At 31.8% G+C, this 20485-nt stretch overlaps 1 protein-coding gene across 1 annotated transcript; it reads right to left on the reverse strand.

Annotated features, from left to right (window-relative positions):
* Nucleotides 1-14003: 14003 nt before the first annotated feature.
* Nucleotides 14004-14818, reverse strand: LOC123667819 (ephrin-A4). The gene has a single exon (XM_045601654.1). It carries the CDS (start codon nucleotides 14816-14818, stop codon nucleotides 14036-14038), a length of 783 nt encoding a protein of 260 aa, XP_045457610.1. The 3' UTR covers nucleotides 14004-14035.
* Between the last annotated feature and the right edge of the window lie 5667 nt (nucleotides 14819-20485).

A 20485-nucleotide genomic window follows, 5' to 3' on the forward strand; every position in this document is an offset into this window, starting at 1 on the left:
GCTTGACCGATTCTCATGAAATTTTGTGTGCATATTGGGTAGGTCTGAAAATCGAACAACATCTTTTTGTTATACCCCTAAGTTATAGGGGGGGGGGGGGATAAACGGGGTTAAAAAAATATATAGCAAAACAACATTTGCGGGGTCAGCTAGTTACATATATAAATTATATACATAACTATACGTGCCGTGCGGTTTCACCCACGTTAAGTTAAGAAAAAAGATGTACTAAAATGTTATATATAGTCTTCCTCAATACATTTATTGCCTAGTTAAGACTGAAATAATTTTTCAAATTGGACCAGTAGTACCTGAGATTAGAACATTCAAGCAAACAAACAGACAAACGAACATACTCTTCAGCTTTATAATATTAGTATAGATACACCCACGCTCGGGGCGGAAGTCAAACTCTTAACCAACGGAGCAGAAGTAGGGTCACCGCTATCTGCGCACAACGGGCTAGTAATTTCTTAGGAGTTTTGTCTTTCTTTAACGAATCAAATTACAATAATTAATTAAATTAAGAAAACTCGAAAATCAAAATAAAAAATGGACGCTTTCTATTATTGGTACAGTAAAAACTGTTATACTATTTTATATTTTACTAATATTATAAATGTGAATGTTTGTGAGTTTGGATGTATGTATGTTTGTTACCTACTCTTTCACGCAAATACTACTGGACCGATTTTAATGAAACTTGCCACGTAGATAGCTGATCTAGAGAGATAGAGATCTAGAACACATAGGCTAATTTTTAGTGAAAGTGAAGTCGCGTGGCACAGCTAGTCTAACTAGCGTCACGGCTCCGCGTTGTAGAGATTTTTATTTATTTAGTTAGTAAACACGTTTTGTAAAAGTCGCTCGCAGTTACCGAGTTTTGTAATTCGCCATCTTAATTGATTTACAGTAAATGTACTGTGATCTGAGAAACAATAGTTCAATTCATTTTTTATATTTCAAAAGACCGTTATTACGTAATAACAAGAAAAATTTTGACGATTGATCGAAACAATATCTATTTGGTGGGATATATTTCTGATGTGTTTATTTACGTATCTGCTTTGTGTTCCTTTCCTAGGACACAGAATATTCTAGAGGTTATTGATATTAAAAAGTGTATTTTTAAACAGAAATTAAATTAATATTATTATAACGCTTTCAGTATGTGTTTACATCCAGCTAGAATTCTAATAACGCTTATTCATTATAGGAACCGTATTAATACTGAATATAATAATTGAAACCAAGAACTTACAGCCTTTTTAAAAATAGAACACTTCCGGGTAGGTATATGCTGTTCAAAATCTGAAGCAACCCAACTGAGAAAGAACCTCGATCATAGCTAAATAATACTGCTTTCAAGCAGTGTTGTTCCTATGGTGACCAAGATGGCCAGAGCTCCTGATTAAGGTCCGCAACGCGCTTGCGATGCTCCTAGTGTTACAAGCTCCATTGTCTAAGGTAACCACTTACCATCAGGTAGTAAAAAAAAGCTGACACACGTAATATACACAATATACCATCTCTATTTTATAAAAAACGTTACCTACTTTGAAAGAAACCCTTTTTTATACGACACACGTTCAAAAGTTTTTGAGTTTTAAAATACAACAAAGAAATAACCCAACAAGGAATAATTATTCAGTGATAGGATTTCCTTCGCTACTAGACAACCCCCGCGGTTACGCCCGTTCACGTTGCCATATTGTTCCTATTGAAAATATTTATGCGCTCCATTTTAAATCAACGAATGATATCTTTTTCATGACCATATTTTACTGTCACTTTTGAGATATGTCAAAGGATACCCTTCGAAGTGGAATTTTGAACAATAAGATCTTATTGTGACTCTAGAACACAAAAGAACTGTGTTAGTTGTAATGGTTTGTCGTCCTGTGTGCGTGTGTTGTTTCATTACTCTTACTCTGTTAGTACATATATGAAAAAAAACTTGATAATACGTATTAAAAGACCGATTTTTCATTTAAAGCGCTTCTAGTGATTTCATCGGTTTATTGAAAATCGGATCATTGTAATACTTTAGCCGGTGTAATAACCATTATCTGTTACGCTAACAGTCGTAGTTTCGACCTTCACTTCCTTATGGAAATGGAAAAAAATCTCATAGATCTCATATCCTGACTAGCCCGTTGGCGCAGTTTGTAGTGACCCTGCTTTCTGCTCCGAGGGTTGTGGGTTCGATTCCCACCCCGAGTCTGGGTGTAATATAAATATTTTTTTATTATTTTTTATAGTTGCTTTAGGAACAGACTACCGTGTGTGTAGATTTATCTCTGCGTTTATCCGTGTTTTTATGAAGTTTATGAGATTTCTTCTATAGGGTTATGACAAATATGTTTATATAATTGTTTAATAACATTTATATACATGGATACTATCTTTTATATAACACAACTTCAAACTTTGCTTGAAAACTCAAATCTCCGAACGAGATTTTGAATTAAAAATTCTATTTTGTACACAAAAGTGGCAAACAAGCGCATTTGCTAGTAAGCGATGACCGTAGCCTAAAAACGGCTGCAATACAAAAAGCATCGAAAGCGCGTAGCCTACTTCCGTCCCGCCTCCTATCCTCGCTGTCAATCCACTTCTTCAGGATCAATTTGTTTATGTGTAATACAAATCATACATCACATACAAGTCATAGAAAATCTGTAAGGTACAAAATATTGACAGCTATACTGCGCATAATCTCAAATAAAATTAAAAGTGATTTTGAAGCCTACTTGTAAACAATCTTTATTCGAGTACGCTTCCAAAGTGCTTTCGAGTCGTTTTATCTGCCTTAATAAATATTGTAAGTATAAATCAAAAATTATTATTTTATTATATTTAAATTCCTAGAAAAGATGAGAGCGCTTTTTTTATTAAATTTCACTTAAATAGACGACCGCTCTGGTATAATGGTGCGTGTGCCGTTTCGGTACCGACGGTCGCGGGTTTGATTCCCGCTCGAAGTGGATATCATTTATGTTTGTACAAATATTTATTTCCGGTCTGATTGTTAGTGCTTGTTGGTTTCCCCGCCGTGCCTCGGAGAGCACGTAAAGCTGTCGGTTCCGGTTGTTATCATGTAGACCGATAGCGATCGTTACTCATAGTAAGGAATATATCCGCCAACCCGCATTGAAGCAGTGTGGTGGATTAAGCTCTGAGTCTTCTCCTTTATAGAGGCCTATACCCAGCAGTAGGATATTACAGGCTGTAGCGACTTAAATAGAAAAATATGTTTAAAATTGTTGTTACACTAACATTAGATTTTAAGAAACATTGTTACGCTTTATGAGTTTATGTTGAACTTGTCCTGAAATAAAGGCTTAGTATTATTATTAAATAAATAAAAATATCAGTATTGTTATACGTATTACTGTTCATATTTTTCGCGACTCAGTCTCAAGCATTATTTAAAAAATATTTATTAAAATCTAACTGAGGTAGGGAAAAACAGGAAATTTCCTGCTCGAAATATGGAGCAGCCTGACTGGGGTAGTACCCCGATCTTACAGAAGATCACAGCTAACCGTTTATTTATTTATTTATTTATAATGTCTAAGATTATATTGCTTGACACCCATTATTGTATAATAAATAAATACGCGAAGGGAATGGTGCTGATAGCCGAAATACAGGCTATGCCTAGTTTGATTCGTTATTACTGTTGTCACATTATCATTGTAATATAGTACTAAGTCTGAGAAAAATAAAGATATTATTATTGTAGATGTATTAATAATGTTGCGTACACCCCGTATTAAATGCTATCCTGTTAAGGTTTCCTGGTAGAGATCGCTGCTTTAGCGATCAGGTCGCCTCTTTTTTTTTCTATTAATACGTATATTGTTTTTGGTGTACAATAAAAGTATAAACGATTTACATATGTAATTGACGTGCATACAATTTTCAAATTCAGCAGCTATAGTGTAATGGTCCGAGAGTCAGATACAAATTTGGTCAATTGTTAGAAAAGTACTAAAAAAACTTATTTAGTAAAAATTTGAAAATCTGTCACTAGCACCCGGACCATAATTTTTTGTTATTAATCAGGAATAAATTTTCAAAACTAACCAAGTTCATTTTTCAACAACTTCACCAATGACAATGTTTGAAAGTAAACTCGTACGTAAGTAGCCTATTTGTTAAATTAGAAATTAAAAATTAATTTTGAAGGTATTGAATTATATTAGATTTAAATGCAGCTAAATTAGTCCCAACTCCTAATCCTCAGTAGAACCACCTACCACACCTAGGGAATTTGATTAAAAAATTTCAATTTTTGACAGTTAATTCGCTTACATTCAATGTACAGATAATATTAGTGGGTTCATTTGAAACTGCAAAAATAGGGCGCATATGAAAAAAAAAAACAAAATAGTTCTCTCCAACATTTATTGGTCGAAAAATAAATTAAGAACTTTGGATTTTAACAAAGGTCCGAAATAGTAAATAAATACCTACAGGTACTACCCTTAATAACAACATATTTACAACGCCTTACCGATTTTAATTATTACGTACAGTTATTTATTTTACCACCGCTCCATTTTTTTTTTACAAACTTACTCCAATTTTTTTCCAACAATTAAATTTTTTATCAATCCTTAATTTAGTCGAGGCAGAGACGGGTTTGGTATTAATATTTTCTACATAATTTACAAATTAATAGATAAAATTTACAGCGAAATAATAATTTTTATGTATAATACCAATTTTACAAATACCAAAATCAAATACAACAATATCACAAAATGACTTAAAGAATTATATTATAATTATTGTAATTTCACAGATGACAATTATAAACATTATTATTAATTTTTTTTGTTCTATCAATTTAATATTTTATAATATATCATTCTGGCCAGTGTGAATTAACCCGAAATATTTAGCATACTAGATGCAATCTGACGTCATAGTTTGTCATTTAAAATTATACACTCAAATATTAGTCACTACTGGTCAGTATACTACATTTCTAAATATAAACAAAATGTTACCAGATCTAAAAATTAAAAAAAAAAATAACACAATCATTTACAAGAAAAAAATCATACAAATTTTTGACACAAAAATATAACCACAGATTATAGACAGCGCAAAAAAATCAATATGCCAAATAAGTATATAATTATTATATTTCATTTATAATTAATAACAATATTTTATAAAAAAAATACTGTTCTATTCGATTTGGTTTATACCACACCGTCTCCGCCCCCGCCATTACAACATCGGTTCAACCCAAAAACAATATGGCCGCTTAGTAACACATTTTACAGCATTTTTTAATAATACAGCTGCAAAAAATACGCTCATATACTAAATGGATGTAAATCGTAACCTACGTGCTATTTTTATATCGTTTTTTTTCAATAACCAACAATTGTTTTTAGGAAATTTCAGGATTATGAACGTTATTTTAGGAAAGGCTCCAGAACCGTTTCATTGTTGCAAGCTTTTGAGTGTTAACACTAAGTTAAAATTTATAAATATAAAAATACTTTTTAGAAGATTACAAGAGGTAGCTGAAGCATTTTTTTTTAATCTACGCTAAAAAACTTAAGTACATAAAGATTTAAGTAAGTAAAATTATAAAATAATTTAATATCAGTCTGTCGAAGGAAATAATAAATACAAATTTAAACTAAGTACTTTAGAATGAATTAAAATATGTGATAAATACTTAAATAATATAAGTTTTTTTCGATAGTCTTTTATTGTAGCACCAACGTATATTTTACATTATAAAAACCTCTTTAGTCGAAAACTTTTTTTATACATATAAGAGCAATGAACTAACACAGATAATAAATAAAGAGTCCATTAAAACCTCGTGGCTATCTAACTGTCATTATTTTTTTATTAATCATTTATCAATTTTAACACTCATTAGAACATAAAATAATAATTACAAACAAAAAGAACCATTTTTAATTCATATTATCTTGTATAACCCTAAAACAATTAATGATAATTGTATGAGTAAAGGATGATTTATCAAATCATTTTATTAACTAATTCTTGAAGGAATAAATTGAAATAATGATTTATCGATTAATGACATTTAGTTTCAATCATTGTTAAAGCCATAAAGTACTTTCGAAAGTAATAAAATGAAAAAAAATGTATTAAAATCAACGAACACGATATTCGTGAGTTAACGATACAAAATTACCGTTCATAAAAAGAGGCGTCAATAAATAAAATTGTTATTTTTTTTCTCATTAAATCTACACTTTTGAATACTAATTATCATTCTAACGGTTATTTCCGTTGATGTAAAGATAAAATTCTTAGATACGAAATTGCTTTAAAAGCAATATCATTCGAATGAATACATAAAAAGCGATTTTGCGATGTTTTATGCGAAATATAAGTAAACGATAAAATTATTGACATTCCTTTCACACGGTTATACAATTTTAGCTGTGCAAAAGAGACGACAGTAGCTATATTTCATACATTTCAAACTAAAGAAATTAGTTGTTTTTTCTATACATTTAGTTTTTACATAATAAATTTATCTTTAAAACGTTTAGCGTTCAATTTATAACATAATTAATAATTTAATAACGCAATTTGTAGACCAAAAAAGTTATAAGATAATAGCTAAATCTGTAGTAAAATATGGTTCTTTTTGTTTTTATATTTAGTTACTTTTTTTATTGGACGTTATGGACAATTATATCTAATAGATTATTGCTCTTACGATAATAATGAATGGACGAATGTTTTTACGAAAAATAATAGGAAAAAAAAACATTTCAATAAATAATAAATATTTAAGTTATCAAAGAATAAAAACGATTAATTGATTTCGGGAAAGGACAGTTAAAATTACGTTACAACCTCCACTGAGCAACGAAATCGACTCTATCTATATTTCGTGAAGGTTTTATTATAAAAAAAAATTGAATATCTTAATATCTTTGCAAGTGTCTTTATAGAAAAGCCAATTTTTTTTTTAATTTTGGACATAATAGCAGCATAAAAAATAAGTATAGAAAACACGTTATCCTGGAATACAAATGAAGACTTTTTGAAGGAATAATTAAGAAAAGTCTTCAAAAATTCTTATTTTAAATTTACAATATAAAACCTTCACGATAAATGATGAAATCAGGCACAATTTCGAGGAAATCCCAACAACCTTGCAACTCTGAAACGGTTTGGTAATTTTTTTTAATAACTATACCATCGTCATTTGAAACGAAATTCATATTTAACTTACAAAATATTAATCTAACGTGCTTTCCAACGTATAAGGAATTTAGTTCATTCGAGATTCAAGATAACATTTTTTTATGAATAAACATTATATTCATTATCAAATTAAACGACATTTTATAATCAAATTAACATTTTTATGTGAATAAATTATTTTTTTAATTCGCGAAATATAACAGATGTAGCAAGAAAGTAATGATTTCATTTAGAACTGTTATCTAATAAAATCATTATCATTAAAAAATGATAATTTATCGTTACAACTTTAAAAAGTATTTTTTTATTATTTCAATTATATTACAATATGAATTTACTTATACATAATAAGTTTTCAAAAATCATTCAAAGACAAATTATCATAATAAAATCTTCTTCGACGAACAGTTTTTAAAATCATGACTTAGTAAAGAAAGGCAATTTATACATTTGTTATATAAGCGGTAATATTAGAAAGTAAAATATATAATTCGGTTAGCATTTTAAGTTTTCACTGTTATGTAGCTAAGTTAGGAATATATATATTTATTTAATTTTGTAACATATAAGGTATGTCTTATCAACGCTTACATTTTGTAAGTCGTTATATTTTTTAGAATAAATTAAGTCAACTTATTCTAAAAAGTAAAACAATACAAACATTTATATAAAATATCGTTTTTTTTTATTATTGTTTGTTTGTTATTACTATAGAATTGTTGCTTATTGTTATGTAACATATTGTTCTATTTTGTTAAAACACGTTGAATACCTTATATATTACACAATATGATAGAACAGACATTGTCTTATGTAAGCGGTATTCGGTGAATTATTCACTGTACATATACTATATAACAGTGAAAATAGGATCAAACCGCATTCAGTGTTCTATGTGCATTGAATATCTAAACAAACATATATATATATATAGCTCTTTGTTGCCATATATTGATATGAAATAACAAAAAGTTTTAATAGTTTAGTTAAAAAACTTTACTTTGCAAACTTTAGTTGAAAAACTTTAGTTACAAGAATTTTAATTTTGTCAATTTAGTTGTACAAAATGTAAGTTAATATTTTTTAACAGTTTTTCAATAATTATTAAATAAAATATTTTATTTACATTTTTTTATGAACTTGTTGTTTTAAAACTTTATAACTCCTTTCCGTTTCGATTGAACTAAATTACATGTTTGTTGGAAAACACCCAAGATCGTTTTTTTTTAAATATAAAATTATTATATCCATTAAAACTAGCGGACTGTTTTTTATTCTTTCGAGATTCAAAAAATGAGGATTTCATTTTTTTTTTATTGTTTAGGCAATTAATTATTCTAAGTACACAGCACAACTAATCGAAAACTAATATGAGAGAGAAAAGACTAAGTGAAAAATGTCGGTGTATACATTTGAAAATCACACTGTATTAGGACGTCCGTATATAATTCATTGATATACAAAGATCCTCGCATATGGGCTTGTAGCTATCAATAAGGGTCTGTTTTAGTGGTTATCATTAATGCTTTTTTACAAATGACGATAGTCATCGCATAAGAGTTTATGGTATGTTATTCTTTTTTACCATCAAATTTCACATTGTGAAACTAAAGGTTGTAATTTCTCAATTGAGGTGAAATACGAGTAGATCCTAGTGGTTTAGTCTACCTCCCGCTGTTAAAGTCTATTCGTAACTTATTTGTAGGATAAACTTTATCCACAAGCGGTAAAATAGGCTTAATATTGTGTAAGTTGTAGATACACTTATTTGAAGTTATAGTGATGTATTATTAATTTGTTTAATATCTTAAAAGAAGTGTAATAAGTTATTCTACAGTATATTTGTAGTTCTGTGGTATTTATTATGTTTTACGGTTATTTTTAATTACTTCAATGGTTTAGTAGTTGTTTTTTTTTTGTTGTTGTATAAATACATGTCATTAAAGATCATCAATTGTTATAATTTTTTTTTTGTATCCGGTATAAAAATATACAGAAGATTTAGTTTTTTTTTTATATTTTTATACCGGTATTAACTACGATTAAACAGCTCTGAGCGCAAATGATGCTGTAATCTCTTACTAATCCTTAAGAGTAAGAGTTTTAATCTCAATTCTTATGAAGAGCGTGACAATACTTGCGAAACGCTATCCAACCTTTGTGTCTTTCACTTTCAAATTATTTCTCAGTATTTTACACGATAATGCAGGAGATTACCCAAAGGTAACAAAATCCTTTGTCAAATACCGTGTTTCTTGGAAATCTTGCAAATATACAACAAAAAGTGAAGTAGCGGCGTTTTAAAATCCTACAAACGGACAAACGCCTTTTCTTTTGTTATTGTAAACGACATTATTGTAAATTACAGAAAAAACAATGGAATTAAGAACCTCCTGCTTTTTTTGGAAGTCGGTTAAAAACAATACAATTAGTGGCAGTATCGAAACTGATGAAAAATAACAAAATAACGTTTAAAACATTATTATTACTTATTTTTTGAGATAATAATATTAATCTGTTTTTCGTGTTACTCATGTTTGGAGTCAAAATGAGACATTTTATAGTCTAGCTGACCCCGCGAACGTTGTTTTGCCATATATATTATTAACCCTCTTAATCCCACCCCGCTTATAACTTAAGTGTATGAAAAATATATGTTGGCCGATTTTGACAGGCCTACCCGATACGCACACAAAATTTCATAAAAATCGGTCCAGCCGTTTCAGAGCAGTACAATAACTAATATTGTGACACGAGAATTTTATAAATAAAAAATACCTCACTTAGTAACAGGCTTTATAAAATCATTTTTTATTACTTCGACCAGTATATTTTTTACTTTTTAAGATTAATAATACATTAAATCAAACTTATGACATTTGCCTTAACATATTTAAAAAAAAAAGTTACCAATGTTGTAATTTTCCATTAAAAAATACAAGTAATGTCACTTCTTGTTTACAAATTGTATTTGATTTAAGCGAACCATACTATTACGGTCGGTTAACTGATGTGAAGTCATCAATTAACTGAAATTCTTTGATCTCGCGTTAGTTTTACATTCTTATAAAATCGTGACGCAATCGTGACATATTTCATATAATTTTTCATAATGTCAGACATCTGGTCGTTTCGTTTAAAGTTAATATTTTTATATCTTATTCATGATGAAATATCGTTTCCTCTATCGTATTAACCAATTATACTTTTATTAAGAATATTTTGCACGAATAAACTAACAAATAAAAAACGTTGAAATAATCGTTGTTGCTTTCTGCGCGATCTTTCTTAATTTTCATTTCTCTTCTTAGTAAGTATTAAAAAATAAAAATTGTTGAATCGATCAAACCTTTCTCAAGCTTTACGCTTAGCAACACACATTAATTATTTTTTATTTATACAGACTAGTTGTTCGTCCCATTGTTGGGCGAATGATAACAATTTTAAGTACATCAGGCTATATAAGGCCCCATAATATTTTTTATAACCTGAATTTGAAAACATCTGGCTAAGCTTATTTGTATCTACTACCTTAATTTAAGATTTTCAACTTCTCATCTACTGATGTATCTCTGGTTAGTTTTCATCTATCCAATACTTTTCTAGTTATTATATTTTTCACAATTGTATTAAAAAATAGTTTACGTTGTCAATACTTTTTTCACAAATTTCTCTCGTGTAATAGAGATGGAACCATAAGAGAAATACGGAAATAATAAAAAATATATTAAAGTATTCATGATTGTGAGTATGATCATTATATTTAAATTAGGTCTTATACTTTAGGCCTTATTTCCATCAATCGAACATGTACATGCAACAATAGCTAACATTCAATGATTTCAAACGTTAACATGTTACATTCCATGTCGAAATGACTGACATTTCTTAATCAGAAATCATATACAACTTTCATCTCCAATTTCGATACAAAACACGTGTTAAACTCATCGTTGCATTAATTGAATATAACTTTAAACAAGTGAGGGCATACGTTGGTTTATTATAAACAGGTTGGGTCGATCCCTTCACAATCCCTTCAGGGTCGTTATCTTAAAATAACCAAAAGACAGCTTTAAACAACGCACGTTTAAGTATATACGAACTGTTTAGTTTTAATAAAAATAGATGCACTCAGCATATGGGAACGAAACGTGTAATAGACAAAATGGCGTTATATTTTTAAAACTGTTTAGAAAACAATGCATTAGTTCTGTTTGTTTTTATTTTAGTTTTGTTTATCACTTCTTTTTTTTTTTAGTTTTGTTCGGGTTCTTTTTGTGTGCCAGACTTTTTTTATAATTGCCTGTTTCGGTAAATTTATTATATGGCGCGTGTAATGACATCCGACAATTTGGCTGTGTTTTGTAGCTTTAATGAGTCATTAGGTGTCTATTTTTACAAAAAGGGATATATTTTCTTATTTTTTACAGCTTATATTTTGTCGTCAAGGTTAGGTCGTTACCGGTTTTAAAGGAAAATATGCTGTTACTGTCATTCGTAAAATAACTGTAAATTCTTTTTAATTAACTTATAAATCAATGAGTTGCACTCATGTAGAATGTAATTTAATTAATTATTTATTAATTTACGTTGACTGATTGTACAAATTTATTCACTTTATTATATATCTTTTATTGCTTTCATAAAGTACACTATTTTTAAAATAAAACTTTTAGTTAAAATACTTCTAAAACGTCCTATTACCGTCAAATGTCATAAAATACAGATGATTAATTGTCCAAAGTTACCAACATTAAAACATTTACCTTTTATTGTTTTCATTGCATTAATCATTCTTTACAAAGAAGTTGTTAGTATTAAAAGATTATTAAAATAGCCTATTACCGTCATGTCATATTATACAATACAGTGTGATTTTCAAATATATTTTCTTAAGCACTATTTTAAAAATATATCGACTGCCACTAAATGCGTATGTCTAACTCAAAACCGGTCTATTTCAACTACTATATAACTATTTGATTATTTAATAACGTGAACATTACGTTTCACATTTGAAATGCACATTTGTGCACGATATTTACAGATTGAAACCAGAAAAATAGCAATAACTGTCATATGAAGTAATTAACCTAAGATTTGCAATATTGAATTAAGAATGGCCATTTTCTACTGAATCTATCTTTGATGTTACCAAAACCATAGATGATAAATACCATAGATAAATGTATCGAAAACGACCGTAAGTTAGTAACAGCTGACATTTTTAAAAGTAAAACATGTGTCTTCTGTTAGAAGGGTCAGAAGTTATCCTATTAGAATGGTCTAGTGAGTTTTAAAAATGATCATATTTCAGTATTTCTTGTTATAGTTTCAAATTAATGTGTTGTAACAAGAATTATTTTGATTGTTTTAAGAATCTTTGCATTATATATATTACATTTGTATATTATTTTAACAGATTTTTAAAAGAAGTTATCTAATATCTCTTTAACAAGATTAGCCAAAGTTCTATGGTAGAGTGACAGTAATTGTGTATGAAAATCTTATTAGTGTCAAAGTTACAAAGATTTAGATAATAGTGGGCAAAATAATACCTTCATCTGGTTAATGCCAATGCATTGTCACAAATAATAACTGTCCATGATATGTATGTTATCATTTGTGGCATTACGATAATGGCAATTTTTTATTGTAACATTTTCAACTACTAATTTAAATATTTTGTCACTAGTTTTGTTTCTGGTTTCAAATGTAAATATCTATCTTGATATTTTCCTATTCAGATGTTAGCTTAATATAAATTAAAAGGCTGTTGAGGTGTTACCTCCACATGTGAGCAATTACTCAATGAGTGTAACTGAAGTCGTGAACAAATCAGTTATTCTCAAATGATTTTCAATGCGTAAAAATATATGCGTAAAATTAAATTTAAAAGCATCAAAATCAGTCGAGTGTAGAAATAATATTATGAGGTGAAATGCACTTTAATACAAACATTTTTTAATATATATATATCACATAAGGAAACCATAGAGAACAGTACACCCTAAATAAAACCAAAATCACAGTATGATTGGACAAGATTTCCAACTTGTCCAATTTTTTTTTTTTAAATATAAATAAATTCTAAACGTTAGGTCGTATGGAAAATAAAAAAAAATGTCTTTTGAACTAAATTATACTCTACCTAACTCGTTCTATATAAGATTTCTCCTATTACAGTATTCGAATACTAATTCTTAATCAAATATCCTTCATTGCATTAGTGAAAATATAAAAATTTAATTCCTAATGGTTTAAGAAACCTATATTACCATTATACATATTAACGTTTTTTTTTAGTATTTATATATATGTATATTTAAATGATTTCGTAACTACCGTCGCAGCTTCTGCTATCCGATCTTCTTGTATAATAATAATAGTTCGATTATTCAATAGGCCTGATATACTTTAGTTACAATAATAAAATTAGGCTCACAGTGTTCCTTATAGACTAAAAATTTGTCATGGAACTTTCTGGATATAACTAGGAATTTTGCACAACTCTAAAAACCAGTCAGTTATCCTTTTCGGCACCGGTTCAACGTATCCACACAACACTACGTACTTACAAAATTATCCGAAAAAATCCGTTATCCGAGCACAGAATTCCACAAACATTCCAATTTTAAAAACACTAACGTTTTCGTCCACCACATTGTTTCACACTAATTCACGTAAAGACTAGAGAATCCGGATAGTTTAGAGACTGAAGGGATTGTAGCGTTTGTGTGGTGTGTGCCGAAGAGGGCTTGGCCAAAAGATCGGGTCGCGGTGGCCGCGCCGCTTTAGCGCACATTCACCGAGCCAGGGGCGCTAGGACGGCGCTCGCGGCCAGGGCCAGAGCGAGGGACGAGGCGAGGGCCGCCCCGCGCGAGTACGACAGCTCCTCGCTCTTCACAACCTCGTTAGGTGTCTTATCGTACTTGTGCGTTTTCTTGGTGACCGGCTTGATGGTTGTGGTTGTGGTGGTAGTCGGCTGAGTGGTTGGGGGCGGCGTTTGTGGCTGAGGTGTGAGCTGCGGAGGTGGTGCGGGCGGCTGGTCTTCCGGTTTGCAGCAGACCCGGAAGACCAGCTTCATGTTGTGACTGAGACAACGGCCGCCGATGCGTCTGTGCAAGTCGTCTTTACTGGACGTAGATATGAAGTAATAGTCTTTGCCCGGCAGAAACTCCAACCCGCCGGGCTGAGGCGTGAACGGTCTGAAGGTAATGGTGAAAAACATCAATTTGTGCGGCTTGTCGCATATGGCTATGATGCGCGGGTTCGGATTGGTTATCCTACACGTATCGTATTCTTCTTTGCTTACATTGTATATTATGTACTTTTCCGTATCCTCCTCGAAGGTTCCGGGAGCGTAGACTGGACATATAATGTTTACTTGGTCGTATTCGAACTGTGCGTTACCTTTGTTGAGGTCGAATACGTGATCGGTATTGTCTATTCTGAATATACTATTTGTCGTGTTCCAGTGTATGTAGAAGGATTTCGCGTAGTTACCCATCACGCTCTCGATGAAGAAGATGAGAACTAGCAGGGTCCAGGGTGCTTGTCGCATACCGATATAAGCAAACGACACCATTCTGTCTGTTTATCGTTCAAAAACTCTCATATCCGAACCAAGACTCGAACCACTTTTTCTAATATCTCCGATTCGCATGCCAATCCATATTTAGACACAAACTTTATTCCCGATACGAAACATCGTTGAGCGTTGCCTTCACACAACAACACAAATTTCACTCATCGCACCGTATAGTCCACCATGTTCGGTCCTACACACTAGATTCTATTCATCGATAAATGTGGAATTTTATGGGACGTGGCCCGTTCTAAACCGCTTTATGATCACTAAAAACGTTCCCCGTTTCGTTTGAATTGCGTCAACTTTTGTCCGGTGATGATTTTTGTGTTTGTAAAATGCTGGAATTAATCAATACATCACAGATTTTTTACAATACTGAGGCGTTCTTTGTATAGGAGCGTGCGTCGCGAACAGGGGAGGTACGTAGCGCCGCGCGGCGGTCGGTCGAACTACTGGAATGCTGCCCCGGCCGTCGGTACGCATGCGGCCCGCGCCCCGCCCCGCAAGCCTCTCCCCTACAGACGCGTTCGAGCTTCGAGCGAACTTAACGTTCATTATTCGAGACCCATTTTATACACCATCATTTAGTAAGACCCAAAAAAGCTCAACTTTTAACTTATTCAATACATTCGCCATTACTTCAAATTCTTATGTAACTTTCATCACAAGTACAAAAATATTATAGCACATTTAAGGCCATAAATGATAACTTACAAGAATTTACAGAACATTAATATTGTACATTAAATTGAACACACCCGACGCGACTTTAAAAAAGTGCATTGCCACAAACAAGCTTTAAGCTCGCGAAGCCAGAGCAAAGGCTTTACGAGGCCTACGGTACAATATGGGCTAAATACTTAAATAGAACATTGATGCATATTACATTATATATGCAACATTTTTGCGTTTTTATTTCACATTTTACATAAAAATACATTTCTATACTTAGAACTACACATTAAAAGCTTGCATGATTATATTATTTAATAGATATACTCTTATACATATCAAGAAATATATGAAATACTCAGTATGTAGTTAATATTGTATATTTGAATTCCAAAGCAAAATTCAATATGTTTTGACATAAATTCCTAGTTCCGAAGGCTTCGCCATTACGAGTAGAGTACGTGACGAATCTCGCTGACAAGCTTTAACACGCGTGAAAAGCTGTGTTTAAAGATATTTAGATGGATTCCGTACATATTATCATTGATTTATACTTTTAGAGGAAATTATTTATTTATTTATTTTGAAATGTGGAGTTTATGATATATTATATATAAATTAAAAAAAAAATAATTTCTATATTACTAATTATTACAATTATATATGTACTTTTTGTAATTACGCTATTGATTTATATTTATAATAACAATGTTTATCGTGTTAATTTAATTTAATTTTAATAAAAAATAGAGTAACATGTTTAAAAGCTGTTTTTTTTTCAGTCTGTTTGCACTTTTAATCATGTAATTTAATCAAGCTAATAAAATGTCTTCTTATTGAATCGCTAAAATAATATTTAATGTTTTTATTTGAATTTTAATTACTTTAATTTCTTTATATATAAATTTCTCGTGTCAAAATGTTAGTTAAAATACTCCTCCGAAACGTCTGGACAGATTTTTATGAAATCTTGTGTGCATATCGGATGGGTTCCATTCCAGGCCCCAGAAAGCAGGGTCACTACACCCAGCGCTATTGTGCTAGCCAAGTAGCATTAGTAAACATAGCCTTAATTACTCCTTATTACATCAGTTATCTGTAACTGAAAGTCCCGTCGAAATCGGTCCAGCCGTTTAAGAGATTAGCCGGAACAAACAGATAGACAGATGTCAGACAGACAGACGGATAAAAATTAAAAAAAAACTTATTTTGTTATATATACAGTGACTACTAGTATCATTAAAACTCTGACTCTACCATTGTTTTATTCAGAACAATGCAACATTATTGCTTAAAATTACTTTGTTAACATTTAACTAAAAATCGCTAGTTTTGGTATGGTTTCCTTTATCCAGGTGATTTAACATTTTTAAAGCAAGTGACCATACGTTTTGATATAACATAGACACAAATTTTAACACATATTTTAAATGAAAAAGTGTGTGTGTGTCAGATCCGATACGTGACGAGAATTTATTTCCTAAAAATCATTACCGTGACATTTAAAACTCAAAATGTGACATTAAATTAATCAAAATAAAATCAAAACATAAATATCCATTTATTGCTTGCTGTTCGTATCAGTACGGTAAATTTATGGTAAACTATTTTGCCTATATTAGAGAAGATCACAGCTAAATAATACTGCCTTCAAGCAGTGTTGTGTTCCCGTGGTGAGTAAGGTGAGCAGAGCTCCTGGGAGAATTAGGAACAGAATCGCCAACGCGCATGCGATGTTTCTGATATTGCAGGTGTCCATAGGCTATACTATAGTTTACACTCACCCTATCTATATATATACATCTACGATTAAAGTGTCTGTTTGTAATATTAAAATAACCGCTTTTTACTAAATGCATATTATGGATGTATAGACGGTAAATATACCAAAATAACATTTTTTACAATTTTGTTCTGTCTGTCTGTCTATTTCCGGCTATTCTCTGAAACGGCTGGACCGATTTTGACGGGATTTTCACTGGCAGATAGCTCATGTAATAAGCAGTCACTAAGGCTACTTTTATTTTAGAAATTTATTTATTTTTTATCTCAGCGAACTGAACAATATTGAATTTTAAATTGCACGCGGACGAAGTCGCTGGTACAGCTATAAGATATATATAAATCCCATGTTAAAATGTTTGTCCAGGCTCAGGAACTACTAGACCGATTTAAATGAAATTTTACACAGATATGTAGCTTTACCAAATTTAAAATAGAGGCTATATTTTATTATTGATTAACTAGCTGTAACCGCGACTTCATACGCGTGGAATTTAACAAAAAAGTTATTGTTCAGTTTACGGAGTTGTAAAATAAACAAATTTCTAAAATAAAAGTAGCCTGAGTTATTCCTAACTACATGAGCTATCTGCCAGTGAAAGTCCCGTCAAAACTGGTCTAGCCGTTTCAGAGATTAGCCAGAACAAACAGACAGACTGACAGACAAAAAAAAAATAATGTTATTTTGGTTTATGTACCGTGTGTACATCCATAATTATGCATTGAGTAAGAAGCGGCTATTTTAATATTATAAACAGACGCTCCAATTTTACTTATTTGTATAGATGACCGTGAAATTTAAAAAAATATGGCGGTACGAAGTTCGCAAGTTCAGATAGTACATATTTAATTTTCTTTACTGTCACAATTTGAAATATAACTTAATGTTTAATGGCTACAGATGACCACTAAGGTGTAGTGGTAACGATGACTCTACATCATCACAGATTCGATTTCCACTTGGAACGGATATTTATACTTCTACTAATGTTTATTTGTTGTCTGGATGTATATTCTTCGGGGTCCTCCCACCATGTCATGAATGTTAAGCCGTTTTACGGTTCTTATCATTAAGACTTGATAACAACTATCTCTTTGAAAGGAAATTATCCATCAACTCACACTAGAGATACATGACGTAAGTTTTTTTTTTTTTAATTAACTCCCGACGCTGACGGTTTTTTTTCCTTACACATACTCTTTGATTACTCATTATTCATTAATTCATAATTTCTAAACATTTTATTCATTTTTTTATCTGTGTCTATGTCATGTATAGACTAGACACATGTAAGTTCAAACTCTTCTTGTATATACATATACACCACACAATTTCACCCGCTTTTGTTTAAGGAAAAAATAGTCCGTAGCCTTTCTCGATTAATGGGCTGTCCAACACCAAAATAAAACTTCAATTCGAACTCGACAGAACGATCAAACAAACAAAGTTTTCAGCTTTATATTTTATTAGTATACAGGGTCGCTTACATAGTTCAATTCAGCTACAAATACAATTATTTATTTAGTAGTAGTGTACAATAACAGAAAAAATAAACTTACAACTTTGAAAACCGCTTCGGCGTATTTCGAATTTGACTTTTGGCACCCGCAAACGATTTTTATCATATATGTTATTATCCCCCTTAATCCCCCCCTTGTAACTAAGGGGTATGAAAAATAGATGTTGGTCGATTCTCTGACCTACGCGATATGCACACGAAATTTCATAAAAATTGGCCCAGCTGTTTCAGAGGAGTATTGTAACTAACATTGTGACACGATAATTTTATATATGAGTTACTATTTACTGTGAAATAAATATAATTAATACAGGTAAATTTCATTAACTACATATGTATTGACGCCTATATACTCGTATATGTTATAAGCATATTATTATATTATGTGCTCGTGTTTTTAAATTATTGCTATTGACTATTAAATTAATTTGTATCTTGTTTTCATTTAAATATGATTTTTTTGTCCTCTGCACATTACATATATCCGCTTCTTATACGTAAGGCTATCTATTAGATAATTCTTTTAAAGCTGAACGCATCTTTTGTACAAATCAACAATATTCTTATTTAATAAATTAATAAATAGCTAAATTAATAATATTTCTTTAACTATTTTTTGTGCTATGTCTAGTTGTGTCATGTTGTCAATATTTACCGCGATGCTCGGCGACGACGAGTCCTGGAAGGCGATGGTCTCCTTCTGCGCGACAGTAATGTCCCAGAAGGAGAACGACGAGCGGATGAGAGAGGAGGCCACCGACGAGGCTTCGGTCCGCAGGCGACGAACGGGGGTGTGTAGGAGGCGCTACTTAATGTGCCTCAAGTAACGCCCCTATGCCTGTGTCGGGGCGGATGGGAACCCGGTCCTGTTAGACACGGCGTCGTCGGTATTGTTCAGAGGTGAGCCGGACAGTACCCATGGAGGAGAAGTCAGACCGTTTCGCTGAGGCCAGCCTGTCGCTGGAGGGATCCTGTTGCTTGCAGATCCGAGACCCTCCAATTAAAGCGGCTGAAGGCTGCGGGAGCCTGGGAGGGCGGAAGGAGGGGCTTGGTCGGTACTGCACCCCCAAGTGCTGAAGTCGATATACGGTCTAGGACTGCCTACCCGGGCGTCCTGGATATCACCCGTAAATAGATTCCCCTGCGATAACAAAAAAAAAGTTGTCAATATTTTCTCTACACTGAGGTGTTATCTGTGATGGATCACTGTTAGTAATAAGACTGCACTTTGTTGAGTTTGATCGATCAGTCGGTTCAGCTTGTAGCATCCCACTGCTGGGCATAGGACTCTTTTTCCCTGTAGGAGAAGGATTGGAGCTTAATCTACCACACTGCTCCACTGCGGGTTGGCGGATATATTCCCTACTATGAGTAACGATCATTATCAGGTCTTTGTGATAACAACCGAGACCGACGACTTAACGTGCTCTCCGAGACACCGTGGTGAAACCCACAAGGACAGACATCCAAACCGAAAAAAATATTTGTACAAATAAAAATATCTATCCCGAGCGGGAATCGAACTCGCAAACGGTCGGTGTTTTAGGTGACTCTCACCACTACACCAGGGGGGTGTTGAGTTAGAGTATTGTAATTTTCTTTAACTTAATTTGAATTATTATATATATGCCACAAAAATGCATATTATTGTCGTACACAGAGATCGCTAAATTTATGTAGAGCTGGTCAC

This window comes from Melitaea cinxia, chromosome 29 (genome assembly GCF_905220565.1).
Source record: "Melitaea cinxia chromosome 29, ilMelCinx1.1, whole genome shotgun sequence".
NCBI classification, from domain to species: domain Eukaryota; kingdom Metazoa; phylum Arthropoda; class Insecta; order Lepidoptera; family Nymphalidae; genus Melitaea; species Melitaea cinxia.

What these genes read in the sequence shown, in the direction of transcription:
- LOC123667819 (XM_045601654.1), bottom strand. Translation starts at nt 14,818, where the DNA reads ATGGTGTCGTTTGCTTATATCGGTATGCGACAAGCACCCTGGACCCTG.